Source organism: Tamandua tetradactyla, chromosome 4, assembly GCF_023851605.1.
Source record: "Tamandua tetradactyla isolate mTamTet1 chromosome 4, mTamTet1.pri, whole genome shotgun sequence".
Lineage (NCBI taxonomy): Eukaryota > Metazoa > Chordata > Mammalia > Pilosa > Myrmecophagidae > Tamandua > Tamandua tetradactyla.
Genome location: NC_135330.1, coordinates 20226147 through 20240940, shown reverse-complemented (window position 1 = coordinate 20240940; position 14794 = coordinate 20226147). Strand labels below are relative to the sequence as shown.

At 42.4% G+C, this 14794-nt stretch overlaps 1 protein-coding gene across 11 annotated transcripts in view; it reads left to right on the top strand.

The window, feature by feature from the left end:
- Window positions 1-14794, top strand: part of ILDR2 (immunoglobulin like domain containing receptor 2) — an 81389-nt gene that overhangs the window by 13102 nt on the left and 53493 nt on the right. For 8 of the 11 annotated variants that reach the window (XM_077156845.1, XM_077156839.1, XM_077156847.1 and 5 more), the window contains exon 1: window positions 6375-6531. The exons of 1 other annotated variant lie outside the window; for it this stretch is intronic. In XM_077156845.1, coding sequence (XP_077012960.1) covers window positions 6483-6531 — 49 coding nt within the window. In that variant the 5' untranslated portion in view covers window positions 6375-6482. Of the gene's footprint in view, window positions 1-6318; window positions 6532-11395; window positions 11514-14794 lie in introns of those variants that run through there. 2 more of the 11 variants (XM_077156842.1, XM_077156849.1) reach the window with 2 other exon arrangements.

Here is a 14794-nt window from a genome sequence, read left to right as displayed (position 1 = left end):
AGAGACAGAAGCTACAATTAGTGAACTGGAGGATGGAACATCTGAATCCCAAAAAGAAACAGAAACTATAGGGAAAAGAATGGAAAAACTTGAGCAGGGGATCAGGGAACTGAATGACAATATGAAGCGCACAAATATACGTGTTGTGGGTGTCCCAGAAGGAGAAGAGAAGGGAAAAGGAGGAGAAAAACTAATGGAAGAAATTATCACTGAAAATTTCCCAACTCTTATGAAAGACCTAAATTTGCAGATCCAAGAAGTGCAGCGCACCCCAAAGAGAATAGACCCAAATAGGCGTTCTCCAAGACACTTACTAGTTAGAATGTCAGAGGTCAAAGAGAAAGAGAGGATCTTGAAAGCAGCAAGAGAAAAACAATCTGTCACATACAAGGGAAACCCAATAAGACTGTGTGTAGATTTCTCAGCAGAAACCATGGAAGCTAGAAGACAGTGGGATGATATATTTAAAATACTAAAAGAGAAAAACTGCCAACCAAGACTCCTATATCCAGCAAAATTGTCCTTCAAAAATGAAGGAGAAATTAAAACATTTATAGACAAAAAGTCACTGAGAGAATTTGTGACCAAGAGACCAGCTCTGCAAGAAATACTAAAGGGAGCACTAGAGTCAGATACGAAAAGACAGAAGAGAGAGGTATGGAGTAAAGTGTAGAAAGAAGGAAAATCAGATATGATATATATAATACAAAAGCCAAAATGGTAGAGGAAAATATTATCCAAACAGTAATAATACTAAAAGTTAATGGACTGAATTTCCCAATCAAAAGACATAGAATGGCAGAATGGATTACGACCCAGCAATACCACTGCTAGGTATCTACTCAAAGGACTTAAGGGCAAAGACACAGACGGACATTTGCACACCAGTGTTTATAGCAGCATTATCTACAATTGCAAAGAGATGGAAACAGCCAAAATGTTCATCAACAGACGAGTGGCTAAACGAACTGTGGCGTATACCTACGATGGAATATTATGCAGCTTTAAGACAGACTAAACTTATGAAGCATGTAATAACATGGATGGACCTAGAGAACATTATGCTGAGTGAGTCTAGCCCAAAACTAAAGGACAAATACTGTAAGGTCCCACTGATGTGAACCGACATTCGAGAATCAGCTTGGAATATATCATTGGTAACAGAGACCAGCAGGAGTTAGAAACAGGGTAAGATAATGGGTAATTGGAGCTGAAGGGATACAGACTGTGCAACAGGACTAGATACAAAAACTCAAAAATGGACAGCACAATAATACCTAAATGTAATGTAACTAGGTTGGAACACTGAATGAAGCTGCACCTGAAATATGGTTTTTTGTTTGTTTGTTTGTGTGTTTGTATCTTTTGTTTTTGTTTTTTTTCTTTTTCCTTTATATATATATATATATATTATTAGTATTATTATTTTAATTCTCTTCTCTATATTGGCATTCTATATCTTTTTCTGCTGTTTTGCTAGTACTTTTCCTAAATCGATGCAAATGTACTGGGAAATGATGATCATGCAACTATGTGATGAAACTAAGAATTACTGAGTGCATTTGTAGAGTGGAATGATTTCTAAATGTTGTGTTAATTTCTTTTCTTTTTTTTTGATTAATAAAAAAAATTAAAAAAAAAAAAAAAAGATACACAGGATTAAAGGACTTCTTTCTTGTTCTGGGCTCCCTGTATTTCAATTGTTCAAATGAGCTATACAGATAGGTTGAGTTAGATTATGTGCTACAGAAAATTTTAGTTACAGACCAAATAAAACTTCCTTCCTTTGCTCTTAAAGAGTGTGTGTGGTTCTAAAGTATAGACATTGTCTTCCTTACCCTTGTGTTCTGAATTACTTTAACTCCAACCTGATCAACTATATTCTGATCTCTAAATATCAGATTATATATATAAAACAGCTTCTTGAAAATCTAGAAATAATAATAACCATTCCAGAAAAGTGTCTGCTCTAAAAGCTTACAATCTAGGCCCCTGCTTTCTTCTAAGCATTTTCTAAAGGAGACCATATCATTGTTGTTTCTTTGTTTCTGGCTTATTTTGGCCTTGTTTTTTTTTTTTTTAATCACATAGCCATAGACGTGGAAGTGTCTTCTTTCTCTTCCTGTTTCTGTTAACTTCCAGCTTCTTGCTTCTCTGGAGCCTTCTATTTCTGAGTGCAATTTCCTTTCTTATAAAGATTTCAGCCCTATTGGATTAAGACCCACCTTCACTCATTTTGGGCACACCTTAGTTAAGAACATTTCAAAGGTTCTATTTACAAATGGGTTCACACCCACAGGACCAGCATTTGGAACCTGAACATGCCTCTTGTGGGGAGCATGATTTAATCACCAATAAGGATTTTTCCAGGCTAAAATCCAAATGGAGGCTGCCCTGTTTTCCAGTGGGATTAAGATCCAGGATATGGCACAACATATCACCTAATTCAGCACCGAGCAGGCTCATGGGTTAAATCTGCCTTAAGTGGAATTTTCAGCACATTCTCTCAATCTTTTACTTATTATATACTTACCACCCTTCTTGGCAATTTAGCTTTTTGTTGGCATCATATACTTTACATTTGCATTTCTTTTCTTTAAACCATTTTCTTAATGAACCAATTTATTCCTCAATATGAAAGGGCTCCCAGATTAAAAATATGTCCTAGTTTCCAGTATTTAGTGCCTACAGTCTCCAGAGTTTTAAATTCTTTCATTTAACTTAAATATATATTTTAACTTGTTATTCATTGTGAGTGGTTTTGAAGATATGGGGAGGATAAAAAAACCTAAAAGGTAGCACAAGGGGAGGAAGATGAATAGAACTTAGATAAGAAACATGGATCTGTTTTAAAGTCAGACCACATATACTCCCCTCGAAACTCAAGATCAGAGAGGAGAAGTAGAAATGTGATGTTATCTCTGTGCTTTTAAAAGACCTATGTTAAGCAGGATTCTTGTGCATGTGTGCCTGTGTGTCTGCAATGAAATCATGTTTGAAAGAGGATTCAGCTGCATTATATTTATAACCATGTGGTTGCTACCAGCTACCAGCAGGTCTCCTTGCAATGGTACACTTCCCTTTCCTCCATATTCTAATTCTGTTCTTCGTTTAACTTTGTTCAAGTGTGTAGCTTTAACGAAGCAGCTTGTTAGTCTACTCCCCTTCCCTACTGCACACAATCCCAAACTGTGCCTTCCTGGGAATCTATTCTGGTCCCACACAGGACCATGTTCTGACATGTTTGTCTCTGGTTTCAGCCAAAAGTTTGAAGTGTTGGAGATCTGCAGTCTCCCTTTGTTTATGATAAATCAGTCTCTTCTGGGGGTTCAGAATAAATGGGCAATTGAGAGACTTTGAGGCTCATGTACAACTGTCAACCTGACAGCTCCCAGGAGAATACGAAGATGATTAGACAGAGTTTCTTCAACATTAATGTGCATCAGAAGTACGTAAGGCAGTTATCATGAAGATTTCCAGGCCTCCACTAAAAAATTTTGATACCACAAAAAATTGTGTATCTACCTAGTTTTTGATAGAGTTTGGGAATCTAAATTTTAAGTAAATACCTGAATGTGAGTCTGATGCTGGAGATTAAAAAACCACACTTGAAAAAACACTATGATTTTGGGTATATATAAACCAGTCATCACTTTGGTAATAACGAGTATTTAGGAGGGACACACACTAGTTTATTCTGGTACATTCGCTTGAGGAGTCCAGAATAGACCAGCTGAATCTCTCTAGATATAAGGGAGACCTGCAAGGTGCTACAGAGAAAACAAATTCTGGAGATGGTGGATAAGGCATCCTGTGTTCTATGATTCACAGGCACATTTCTTTGCCCAGTTTATCTCCCATTTCCAATATTCTCAACTAAATAAACTTGTCCTTATGTCCAAGTTTTGGAAAAAGACATCAGGGTTTTTGTGCCTAGATACAAAACCCTATTCAAACTCTTCCTCATGCACACACACACACACACACACACACACACACACACACACTAGAGTGTAAAACAAAGACATCATCATAACAACCTCTCTGGTTCTAGATGTCCTGTTGTATAATGCAAAGGCTGTGGAGTCAGGAGACTTGATTTCAAATCCTGGTACTGCCACTTACTAGCTACATTATCTTAGAAAAGTCATTTAAATTCCCTGGGCCTGAGTTTCACACATTAAAAGTAAATGAGAGAACCATGCACCCCCCCAAAAAAGGTAAACGAGAAAACTTGTAAAATATCTAGAAGTGTGCTTAAAATAGAACCTAATGGGAATTCCACAAATGTTAGTTACTTCCTTCATTTTAATTTTCTGAATTTTTTTTTTTTGCATATGAAAAGAAACAATCCTCCAAATTTCTCTCATACAGCATATTAGGATTCTTAATTATAAGCAACAGAATTATCTCTGGCCAAAATAAGAAAAAAAAAAGGTGTTCATGAAAGAATATTAGGTAACCCCCAGAACTGCCAGGAAGGCTAAGGAACTGGGCTCAGAAAACAGGCTGGAGCCTAGAAAGGCTACACAGCCAGGACCATAGCCAAAATCCTATCTCAGAATGGCATGCTGGCTGCACCTTCCCCACTGCTAACCGTGGACACTGGTTGTCGCTGTTGCCCCAGTGGCATGAGTGATTCTTCACTGTCCCTGCTTCTTGCATGACTTCATCTAGATCCATAGAGCTCTGAGAGGCTCAGCCTAGCCATGCTTGGGACCTGGGCCTGAACTCCAACTGGGATAGGTGGGGCAGTGAATCTAGACTTTTGGCTTCTGTAGTTGGAATTTTTCAAGACACCTGAGCAGGGTCTACTTTCACCATTCTCACTATTCTCAGGTGTTTCCTATCATCCCTATTTCATAAATACAATCACTCTTAAGTGTGGAGTCTTTCTCCTCCAGGAACTTCTCTCAAGCCTGGAACTCGTAGAACTCCTCGGTTTTCCCGGCTTCAGAGGCAATTTTATACCCCTCTGCTTTGTCTCCTCTCTGGCCTTTGCCTGGAAAGCCCCTGCCTTGCCCTTTTTCCATTCCAATCTCTGAACAGCCAAAACCTTGCTCATTCTGCAGGTGCCAATTCAGATATTACTCCTCCTTTGTTGTTGTGCTTCTTCCTTCCCTGACAACATAAATTGTTCTTTCCTTTGTGTCCCCACCTCATATTCTCTGTATCTCCACCATGGCATTTACCCTCTTCAACTTTGATTATGCATTATGTGTTTAATGGTCTGAACGTCCTCCATTCCCTGGACCTAAAATGACGTTCCTCATCTCTGTAGCGTTGGTTCTTAGTACATGTAGATGTTCAGTATATATACATTTATTAATAAAAGCCTACATTTCTCAGTTGTCTCTTAACACCTACATTTTAACTCCTTTCCAACATACAGGAAACAAATCTGTTTTTCTAAAAAAATGAAATAGTTCATGTGAATGTGCCCTGCAAATTACAAAGTGTTGAAGAAATGTAAGCATTATAATGGTTTCATTCTAGCTTTACATATTTTCAGTCAAAGGGCTGTATGCCCTTACTCTACCTCATCGTGTTTTAAAAGGAAAGAGTTCTTACGCGGAATTCCCGCCTACCTTTCTCAGTTCTGCTGAGCCTCCTGATTCCTTGCACTGTCAACGAGGGAACCACACAGAACAGGGAGAGGCATGTGCAACAGAATCAAGCACCCCTACCTAGAGGACTTACTAGCCTAAGTCCCCCAATAGGTTATGCCAAGTCCCCGCAGGTGTCCCCCACCTTGCTCACTGTGACCCTCTCTCCCAGTTCAGGTTGGCTGAAGCCCACATGTATACACTGATTCCCTCTCCTCAAGTCCCCAGATTTACTTGGGTACAAGTGCCCAGTCTTCCCAAAGGCTTCCCTGGGGGAAGCCACCGTGTTTGTTTTCTGCTCTGCGCAGCGCACCCTGCCGCCTCCCCCGTGTCTCTCCCTGCCCCTTCGCCCCCTCTGCCCCCTCCGCCCCCTCCGGCCCTGAGTTCACTGCTACCCAACGGTTAGGTCCCGGCGGCCGGAGGCCGGCACGTGACAGAGTAACTTTGGAAGCCCCGGGCCCACGGGCGGGGGCGGGCCGGGGAGGGGAGCAGGCGGCGCGGCAGCTGAGCGCCCCCGCGCGGGCTGGCTCTGCGGCGAGGAGGCGCTCGCCTGGCGCCGCGCTGCCTGGGCGTGCGGGTGCGCCGCGGTGGTGGCGGCGGCGGCGGCGGCGGCGCGGGCTGGCGGGAGGGAATGCGCCCTCGGAGCGCGGCGCGGTGTCCGGGAGCCCGCGGCAGCGCGCGCCCCGCAGTCGGCGCGGTCCATCCGGGGGCCCCGCCTGCCCCGGCGGGTGGGCGGTGGCTCGGAGGGACGCCCGAGGCACGCTCACGCCAGCGGTCGCAGCCCTGCGGCTGCCTTCCGCGTCTTGGCCACATAGATTTCTCTATTTCAGCCGTTTCTCACTTTCCTCACTCCTTAATCTGGATGGGAAGTTGGGGATGATGGACAGGATCTTGTTGAGGTGGATTGCTCTCTTCTGGCTAACAGGTAAGAGCCGTTTTCTACAGAGACGAATAACTTTGTGTATTCCGTAGTGATACTTTCTCACCCCAGCCCACCCTCTCCCCCATCCCCCCTCTCCCTTGCAGAGACTGCGTTTCAAAAGCTGCTTAGCAGACTGGTGTTAAGTGGGGGAGGGGGGCTCTGCGTGTGTGTGTGTGTGTGTGTGTGTGTGTGTGTGTGTGTGTAAGGGAGAGAGCGAGAGAGCTGATTCCAAGCGAGAATCGAGATGCAGGTGTTTGACTTGATGATATTAGATGTCCGTACAACGGTCTTTCCTCAGTCTGAGTTTGTAATGCTGTGAGTCCTGGGAAAAATCCGGCTGGAAAAATGAAAGCTCGGAGGAGACTGATAAAGAGAATGGATTTTTTTTTTTTTTTTTTTTTTTTTTGCGGAGGACACCTGGATCTCCTTAATTTTTTCCCTAGAGAAGTAGGAAGCTTTTCATTCTGTGGCTGTTTTGGGGGCGGGAAGCGGGGTGGGGGTGCTGGGAAGCAGAGACAGGGAAAGAGATGGGGATGGAGACATGATTGGTTGTGGAGTTAAGGGAACGGCTCTCTCTCACTTGGTATCTTTTGGGGAATGGTCCCATAGTTAGAGAAGCAGAGCTTTCTTGATAGATGCAGATAATTTGCAAAGAGATTCGGAGTTAACAGTTCAGTGTCAGAGAGAGAAGAGTTGGGCATCTCTGGCAGAACCCAAGCCACTGTGTCCGGCTGGGTCATTTGTGTCCTCCTCCTTCCCTTTTTGTGAACTTCCTTCCCATCTTCCTGAAGTCAAGAAAGACTCTTGTCCCTACCGTGTTACCCCACGTGATGTTTCTGTGCAGTTAAGGCACGGTTGGCTGGGTGGGGAGCCCTGAGAGATTACTTCCTGTTGAGGAATTTGAGAAAGGTTTGGTGGCTTGGAGGCTTGGACTGAATTCAAAGCGAGGAGAGCAAGTGTTGGAAACAGAGGTGAGGGTCCAGAAAGGTTGTGAGTAGAGGATGGGGACGGTACAGGGCATGAGAGAAAATGCGAAATAGTGCAAAAAATGAAAGTTATTCCCCTTTAGGGGTATCAATCAAAAGATTTGGAAAAAAATCAAGTTAATGGGAAAAGGAGAAAACAAATTTAAAATATTGAAGGCAAGTAATTCCAAGAGAGGAAAATACATTTAAGAAGAAAAAGACAAGACTCCATTTCCCTTAGCTTCAGAATAAGATTATTGTTGCCTCAATTTTTTTCTATTCCAAATATAGGGCCCCTAACGCTTGCTCTTGTCCCCATATTGAGTTTAGGTTGAGAGGCGGGGACTCTCAGCAGAGTTAGCCTCTTTTCTTGGCTGCTCTGAGTTATCCCTCCTACATTATTCAAATATGAATCATCTCTAATTTCAGGGTTTGGCTGATCTATGCCTTCCCCCTCCCCTGGGCCAGTGCTTTCCACTTCCACCCTCATTGATTCTGAACGTCCCTAATTTGCCTCTACTCGGTTAGATTCGAGGGGGATTTAGGCCTCCAGCTTGTTGGCCCCTGTCTCACTGGGAAAGGGTCTCTAGGTCAGTGCTTTTCCAGTCACCCCAGGGTTTGTCCAAGAGAAATATTCTGGGGATTTGCAGGGAGGGGGTGGGAGCTGGAGAAGGGAAATATATAGACAGGAAGGGACCACAGTAAATCTAGTCCAACAAGGCCACATGTACACTCCACATTTGGGGTAGAGCATGCACAGAGCCCAGTTCTCCCAAACCCCGGGCCAGTCCTATTTGCACTGCCCTAAACACCCTCTCTGTATTTTTGTCATTGTTGTTGGGTTTTTGTTTTGTTTCTTTTTGTTTGTTTTGAGGGGAGGCGATGCTTTATGACTTCTGCCATCTGCACCTGGAGAGGCTGCTTCTGCCTTGAAGCAGGCAACAGGTTAGTTGTCAGGGCCATCTCAGCTGTCAGATGCTCTGCAAGTGCGGCCAGCTGCAGCGATCCCATCGATCACCCACTGGTGTCCCAGTCCCACCTTTCCACCCCCCACCCATGCCATCTGTTGTCAGAGGTACTGGTGGACATGCTGCCTCTTAGCCTGAGCAAAGTAGAGAAGCTAACAATGGCGGCTGGGGAGGGGGAGGGAGGAGAGGGGAGCAGTCAAGAATGAGATGGATTCAGGCTCATTCTTCACAGAGAATCCATGAGAGGAAAGGTAAGAAATTTTAGTTCAGCCCAATCAATGAATTCTCTCTTGAGGGGGTGGTAGAAAGGGAGGGGAAGGGGAAGGATAGATTAAAACTCAGAGACCCAAAAAAATACACATTGATTTTCCCCTCCCTCTTTATCTCATTCCCTCTCCCTTTACATTCTCTTTCTCTTTTCCTCCCCCCCCTTTCCCTTTCTTTCCTCCCACCCCCACCCCCCTTGTTTCTGTTTTAATGCAGGCTGAGCGATTTCTAATCAACACTTCAGTTTTTTCCTCAGGCTCGAGCAGCTCCTTCCTTGTCTTTCATTGCTAAAATTCCATATTTCTTTCTGCTGTATATTTAGTCTCATGATTTCTTATTGTCATTGTGATGCTGCTTCCTGTAATAGATTGTTTTGTTGTTGTTTTGAATAAAGCAAAATGCTTACCAGCTGCTATTTTAGCAACAGGTGCCATGTAGCAATCAGACTTGAAGAAGAAGGTTCACTCTGTCTTTGTTGCTGAATATGGATGGTGTTTCATCCTTTCCTGGTGACAGAGGCTCTGAGAAACACTAGAGCTGTGTCGACACTGGAAACACACTGCCTGAGCAGTGTGTTTTCCTGGGGATTCATTTGGGTCTTTCTCTGATGAAAATTGCTTGTTCTATTAGCATTTATTTTGATACCCTTTTGGTTTCATTCATTTATCCATCCATCCATTCATTCATTCTGCAAGAGTGTATTAAATTCCTATTGCTTCTAAGTTCTATGACAGGCCCTGAGACTAAAGAGATTAAAGACACAGTGCTTGCCCACAAAGAGTTGTCAGGCTAGGCAGTGACTTAACCAAGTTTGCAGGTAATTTTGATATGGTGAATGGAGGGCCCTATGATAAGAGCCACACATGCTATGAGAGCATAGGGAAGGCATACCCAATCCCAGTCAGGGGTGAAAGTGGAGCTTCTCTGAAAGCAATTCCCAGAAGAGATGGTGGCAGTGTTAAGACATTTATTCATGCATAGCCAGTCATTGAGTTGCCACCGTGTCCCAGGCGCTGTACTGGGTTTAATGAGATGAATAAGACACAGCCCTTGCCTCCAAAGGAAATTTGGATTATTAAATTGAATTAAATAATTTAATTAAAGATTATTAGCCCTGGAGAATGAAGAGTCCCTTTGAGATTGATGACACCTTAACTTCCATTAAGTCCTTTCCTGTTCTATGTATCTTCCATTTTTAATTTCTTCTCTGTTCTACTGCCCCACGGAACAGACCTTGTTCATACTACAACATCTTCTTTCAATACCTTGTCATGTCTCCCCGCTCCCACCTCCTCCTCCTAGCGTGGTTGCTTCTCTCTGGACTAGGAGAGGATTATTTTCAGTATCTCCATTACTCTTTAGATTTTAGACTCACGTGATTCTGCTGGGTACCTTATTTATACAGACTTGGGTATTAGTACTAGTATTCTTAGTACAAACTAGTGCTATATTACTAATATTAATATTAGTACTTGATTAATGGAAAGAACCCTGACACGGGAGTTGAGGGCTGAGTTCCAGTCCTATCTCCTGCAAATATTAACTGTGTAATAATGGACAAATTGGGCCCTTGGTCTTATAATGTGTTAAGTAATGTGACTTCTAAGGTCATGTTCAGCTCTAGGATTCTGTGGTTCTCAGCTTGTCTCCATGTAATTTTGATGATCATCTGGGAGTTGTAGGTCCAAACTAAAAAGCAACAGGCCAGGCTTCATTTTATAATTCATCTAGTGAAGAGCCATCAGGTAGCCCCAGTTATCTTCAGTCTTTCCAACAGCATTTGTGATTGAAACGAAAAACACCAGCTAGGCTCTTAGAATTTTCAGAGGAACAAATGGAGTAATATCCAGAGCATGATGAACAGGGTAGGGTCTACTCTGAGTGATTAATCGTGTTCAAATTGAGGACTGGTAAAGAGAGGCAGTCACATGGCATGAGTTCTGCCCTAGCCAAGAAGGCTCTTAGAATGTCCTTTCCAGTCTCAACTTTGCTTCAGAATTCACCCACTTCACTCCTTCCGACTGTTTTAGCTCCTATGTTTCCTTTTCCTCAATCAGGAATATGAAGAAAGGTATGATGTAGTTGTGGTTGTTCTTATTTTTGTTGTTGTTGTTTTGTAAAGCAGGGCTGACATTATGTACCCATGCATAAGAAGACCAAGGCTCAGAGAGATTAAGTGACTTGTCAAAGTCCATTGTATCTTATTGATCAAAAAAAATCACTGTCACTGATTTAATATACCTTGGTTGCATATTAAACAGTGTCACTGATTTAATATACCTTGGTTGTATCAAGTGCCCGAATCCAAGGAAAACATTCTTTTTCAGTCACAGAGGATCATACTTGAACTTTAGATGAACATACATGATGTCTGTTCCACATATTAGGTATTAAGGCTCAGAGTTCGTAGAATTCAGGGAAATATTGCAGGGGAAAAGCAAGAAAGAATGGCTATTAATATTTATAATTAAATTCTGAGATACATGGAACGGAGTGAGTAAGGTGTTTGCTTGCAAGCCATAGCAGTACGCAGTGATAAGGCAGATACTGCGCTCTTTTCGCTCTCTGAAAATATAAAGAAGTAATTTGGGATGCCTTAGGTTCTTTATGGGCCAAGACAGAAGGATGAACTTAAAGGAACATGTTGCTTCTTCTGTTCTGCTTCAGCATCTGGAGCTCTGCAGGAAATACTGTTCTGAGTTAGGAATAGGACCTTCGCATTCAGCTGGGATCCTGCATCGCTACTCCTTCCATGTCCGTGGCTTATCAAGAGGCAGCCTTACAGGTGCATAGGGTGGGGATAGGCTCACACTGACCTGGATTTAAAAGCCCCCTTAACCTCTTTTAACCTTATTTCGGCGGGGGGGGGGGGGGAGTTGCGGGGGAGGGAGGGCTTTAGAATGTGATGCTTAACTACATTATATGGTTATTATGATCATTAAAATGAAATTATGTAAAACTCCTAGCACAATATGTGGCACATAGTAGACCCTTAATACCTGCTATGAACCTCCTCTTCTATCTATGACCCCATCCCAGCCAAACTAGGTATATTAGCATTTTGGCGCATCAATAAAAAGCCTGCAAGTCTCAGTAGGGCAGAACAACAAACATTTAATTCTTGCTCATATTATATGAAGGCTGCAGTCAGCTGCAGGTCATCTGTGGATTGGCTGAGATTGGCAAACTTGACTCAGTTCCAAATGTCTTCTTATTCGAGGATCCAGGCTGAAGGAGTAGCCACTATCTGGGGCATGGCATATTGTTCTCATTGTGGACAGGAGATGCTCAAGGGAAGGGTCACACAGAGAGAAACCTCACAAGTTCTTTTCAAGCTTCTGCCTGGATATGGCTTATGGCACATCTGCTCTCTTTCTGTTGGCCAAAGCAAGTCATGTGGTCAAGTTCACAGTCAATGGAATGGGAAGTATACTTTATCTACAGGGAACAATTCAAGGATGGGAGGAAACAAATAATTGGGAAAAAATAATACAATCTATCACCTGGGTAAAATCATTCAACAAATGTATTGAGTATTTATTGTGTAGTAGAGCCTTTAGGACCCTGAAGAAAAGAACTTGTTATTAATGGAGGAGATAAATGACCAAATAGGAAATTCTCAGGCAAGGTGAAGTGATTTCCTGGGGTGTTAAAACTTCTGTAAAAGCAGGAAGAAGTTTCTAGAAGCCGAGCCAAGACCTAAAGGATAAGAAGGAGTTATCAGGGAAAGAGTGGCTTTGGGAAAGGGAAATTTGTAGAGGGAACAGCATGTGCAAAGGCCAGGAGTCAAAGGAGGACGTGATGTTTTCTTGAAACTACAAATACTTTAGTATGGTTGGAACATTTAGTGATGCAGGAGGAAGGAGGGAGTTGGCTCAGTCTGAAAGGGACCTTTGTGCTCCTGAATTCTAGAGGGAATCTTTAATGTGTTAGAGCAAGGGAGTGGCATGACCAGATGTGCATTTTAGAAATATCATTTGGTCCTCACTGAGAATGAATTAGACATGGGCAAGACTTGCAACAGCAACTAGCAAGGGGATCCTTACAAAAAGAGAGATAAGATATGATAAGAGTCTAAGCTCACAAGGAGTAGTAGGGAGGAGAGAAGTAGATAAAGTGACCAGAAAAAGATGAGGTAAGACTGGCTTGAATGGGTGTGGACATTGAAGGGAGAAGCATACCAAAGATGCCTCCAGTTTTCTGGCTTGAGAGTGATGAAGAAGTCATTTATGGACACAAATTAATACAGAAGGAGAGAAATATATATGGAGACAGATAAAGGTTCCATTTTGGGCATTATATTAGATAAAGTATAGTCTAAGCTGTTTAGAGAGACCACCAAATATAGTAACTGAAACAAAATAGTTTATCTCTCTCTCCTGTACCAGGCCAATGGTAACAGATCTTACAGGGGAAACTGCTATTCCCAGCATGTGGCTCCAAAGACTGCTCCAGACATAGGAGCAAGGAAAGCAGAGGTCAGGGATAGCAGCTTATCTTTAAAGAGATGCTCCAGAAGTTTGTGCACATCTCGTCTCATATCCCACTGCCCTGAACTTACTCACATGGCCATGAATAGCTGTAATAAAACTAGGGACTGTAGTACTTGGTTGGCTTAGCTGGCCAAATTAAAACCTGGGAGGTTCTCTTACTAAAAGAAAGGGTACAGGCAGGGTCTCCATCTACAGAGTGATGAGTTTGAGGTGTTGTGGAACTTCTAAATGGAGAATGAAGTTGTATGTTTGTGTCTGTCCCACAGAACCCCGTCCCAAATGCACCATTCTGCCTATAAAATCCTGTGTCAGTCCCTGTTCGGAGCTCAGGCTTTCAGAGGCTACTAGGCTGAGCCCTGTGGCCATAGACTAATAAAATCTACTTCCTGAAACTTCGGAATCTCGATCCCGGTTTGTTCTCTTTCCGCATAAAGTTCCTGGTTTCACATTACAATAAGTGCTTTACGAAATTCATTTTGTGTCTTCACATTTAAACATGTTTTCCAAATTTTCTAAGCTACTTTTTAGGAACAACTGATAGGCAGAACTTCTGAGCATAGGAGATGAATACGGGGTGTCCATACATTTCCTCTAGGTTTGGTTCATACTCCAGGAAAGAAAAGAAAGTTTGTCCATCCATTAGTGGCACTGTCAAGGTAGAGGGAAAACATTTTGGGAAATGTTGCTCAGAGGAGAAATCTAGACTGGAAATACAAATAACAAGTTGATAAGGTTGATGAGAGCCTTTTTATAGAAATTTTCTCTGTCTGAAATAGCTGGTCCATCCCAGAAGTCTGAACCACCTGAACTGGAACATTTTACAAAGTACCTCTGCCCTGCAGGGTAGATGCTGACCTCTTTTAATACTGCTATGGTCATACTGGAATAGCATGTGAGCCTGCTAGACATCACCCATGGGCTCGTTTCAGATCTCTGGAAGACTAGGCAAATCAGACAGAAAGAAGATAGGCTTCTGGCTTTTATCTGTACGGTGGTAACAGAGAATGGGAAAGCATGACTTAGTTGGACACATAGAACATATATTTAATGAATGTCAAGGTCTGTATGCACAAGCACTGGAGTTATTTATTGGTAGAAAATAATAACTAGGCCATGAGTAAAGCCCACGTGGGAAAGGTCAGAACTGAGATTTACCATAGCCCCATGGAAAAGGAGGACATACTGGTACATTTTGGTACTCTTGAGGAAAAACATACAAAAGTGCTATAATGTTGTTAAGTCTCAAAATCTGTTCTAATCCTAAAGTGGATCAAGCAATCAAGTTTCATGGTGGCAGAAAAGAGAAACTGATTCTGGCCAGTTTAATTAGGAAAGGAAGTTATTGGAAGGAAATTGATTAAGTCTTAGAGTCAATGAGAAGGCTAGAAAACCAGGTTCAGAAAAAAAGCTGATATGAAGGGAATCTCTATTATTCTTAGTAAAGCCTTTTAATTTCACTTTTAACTCAATTATATCAAGAAAATGAGTTGCTCCTATTTCTGAAAAAAAAAATTCAAACCACATTCTCTTTGGCTTTAAACCTCAAACTTGTCGTTCAGCATTTCCCAAAATG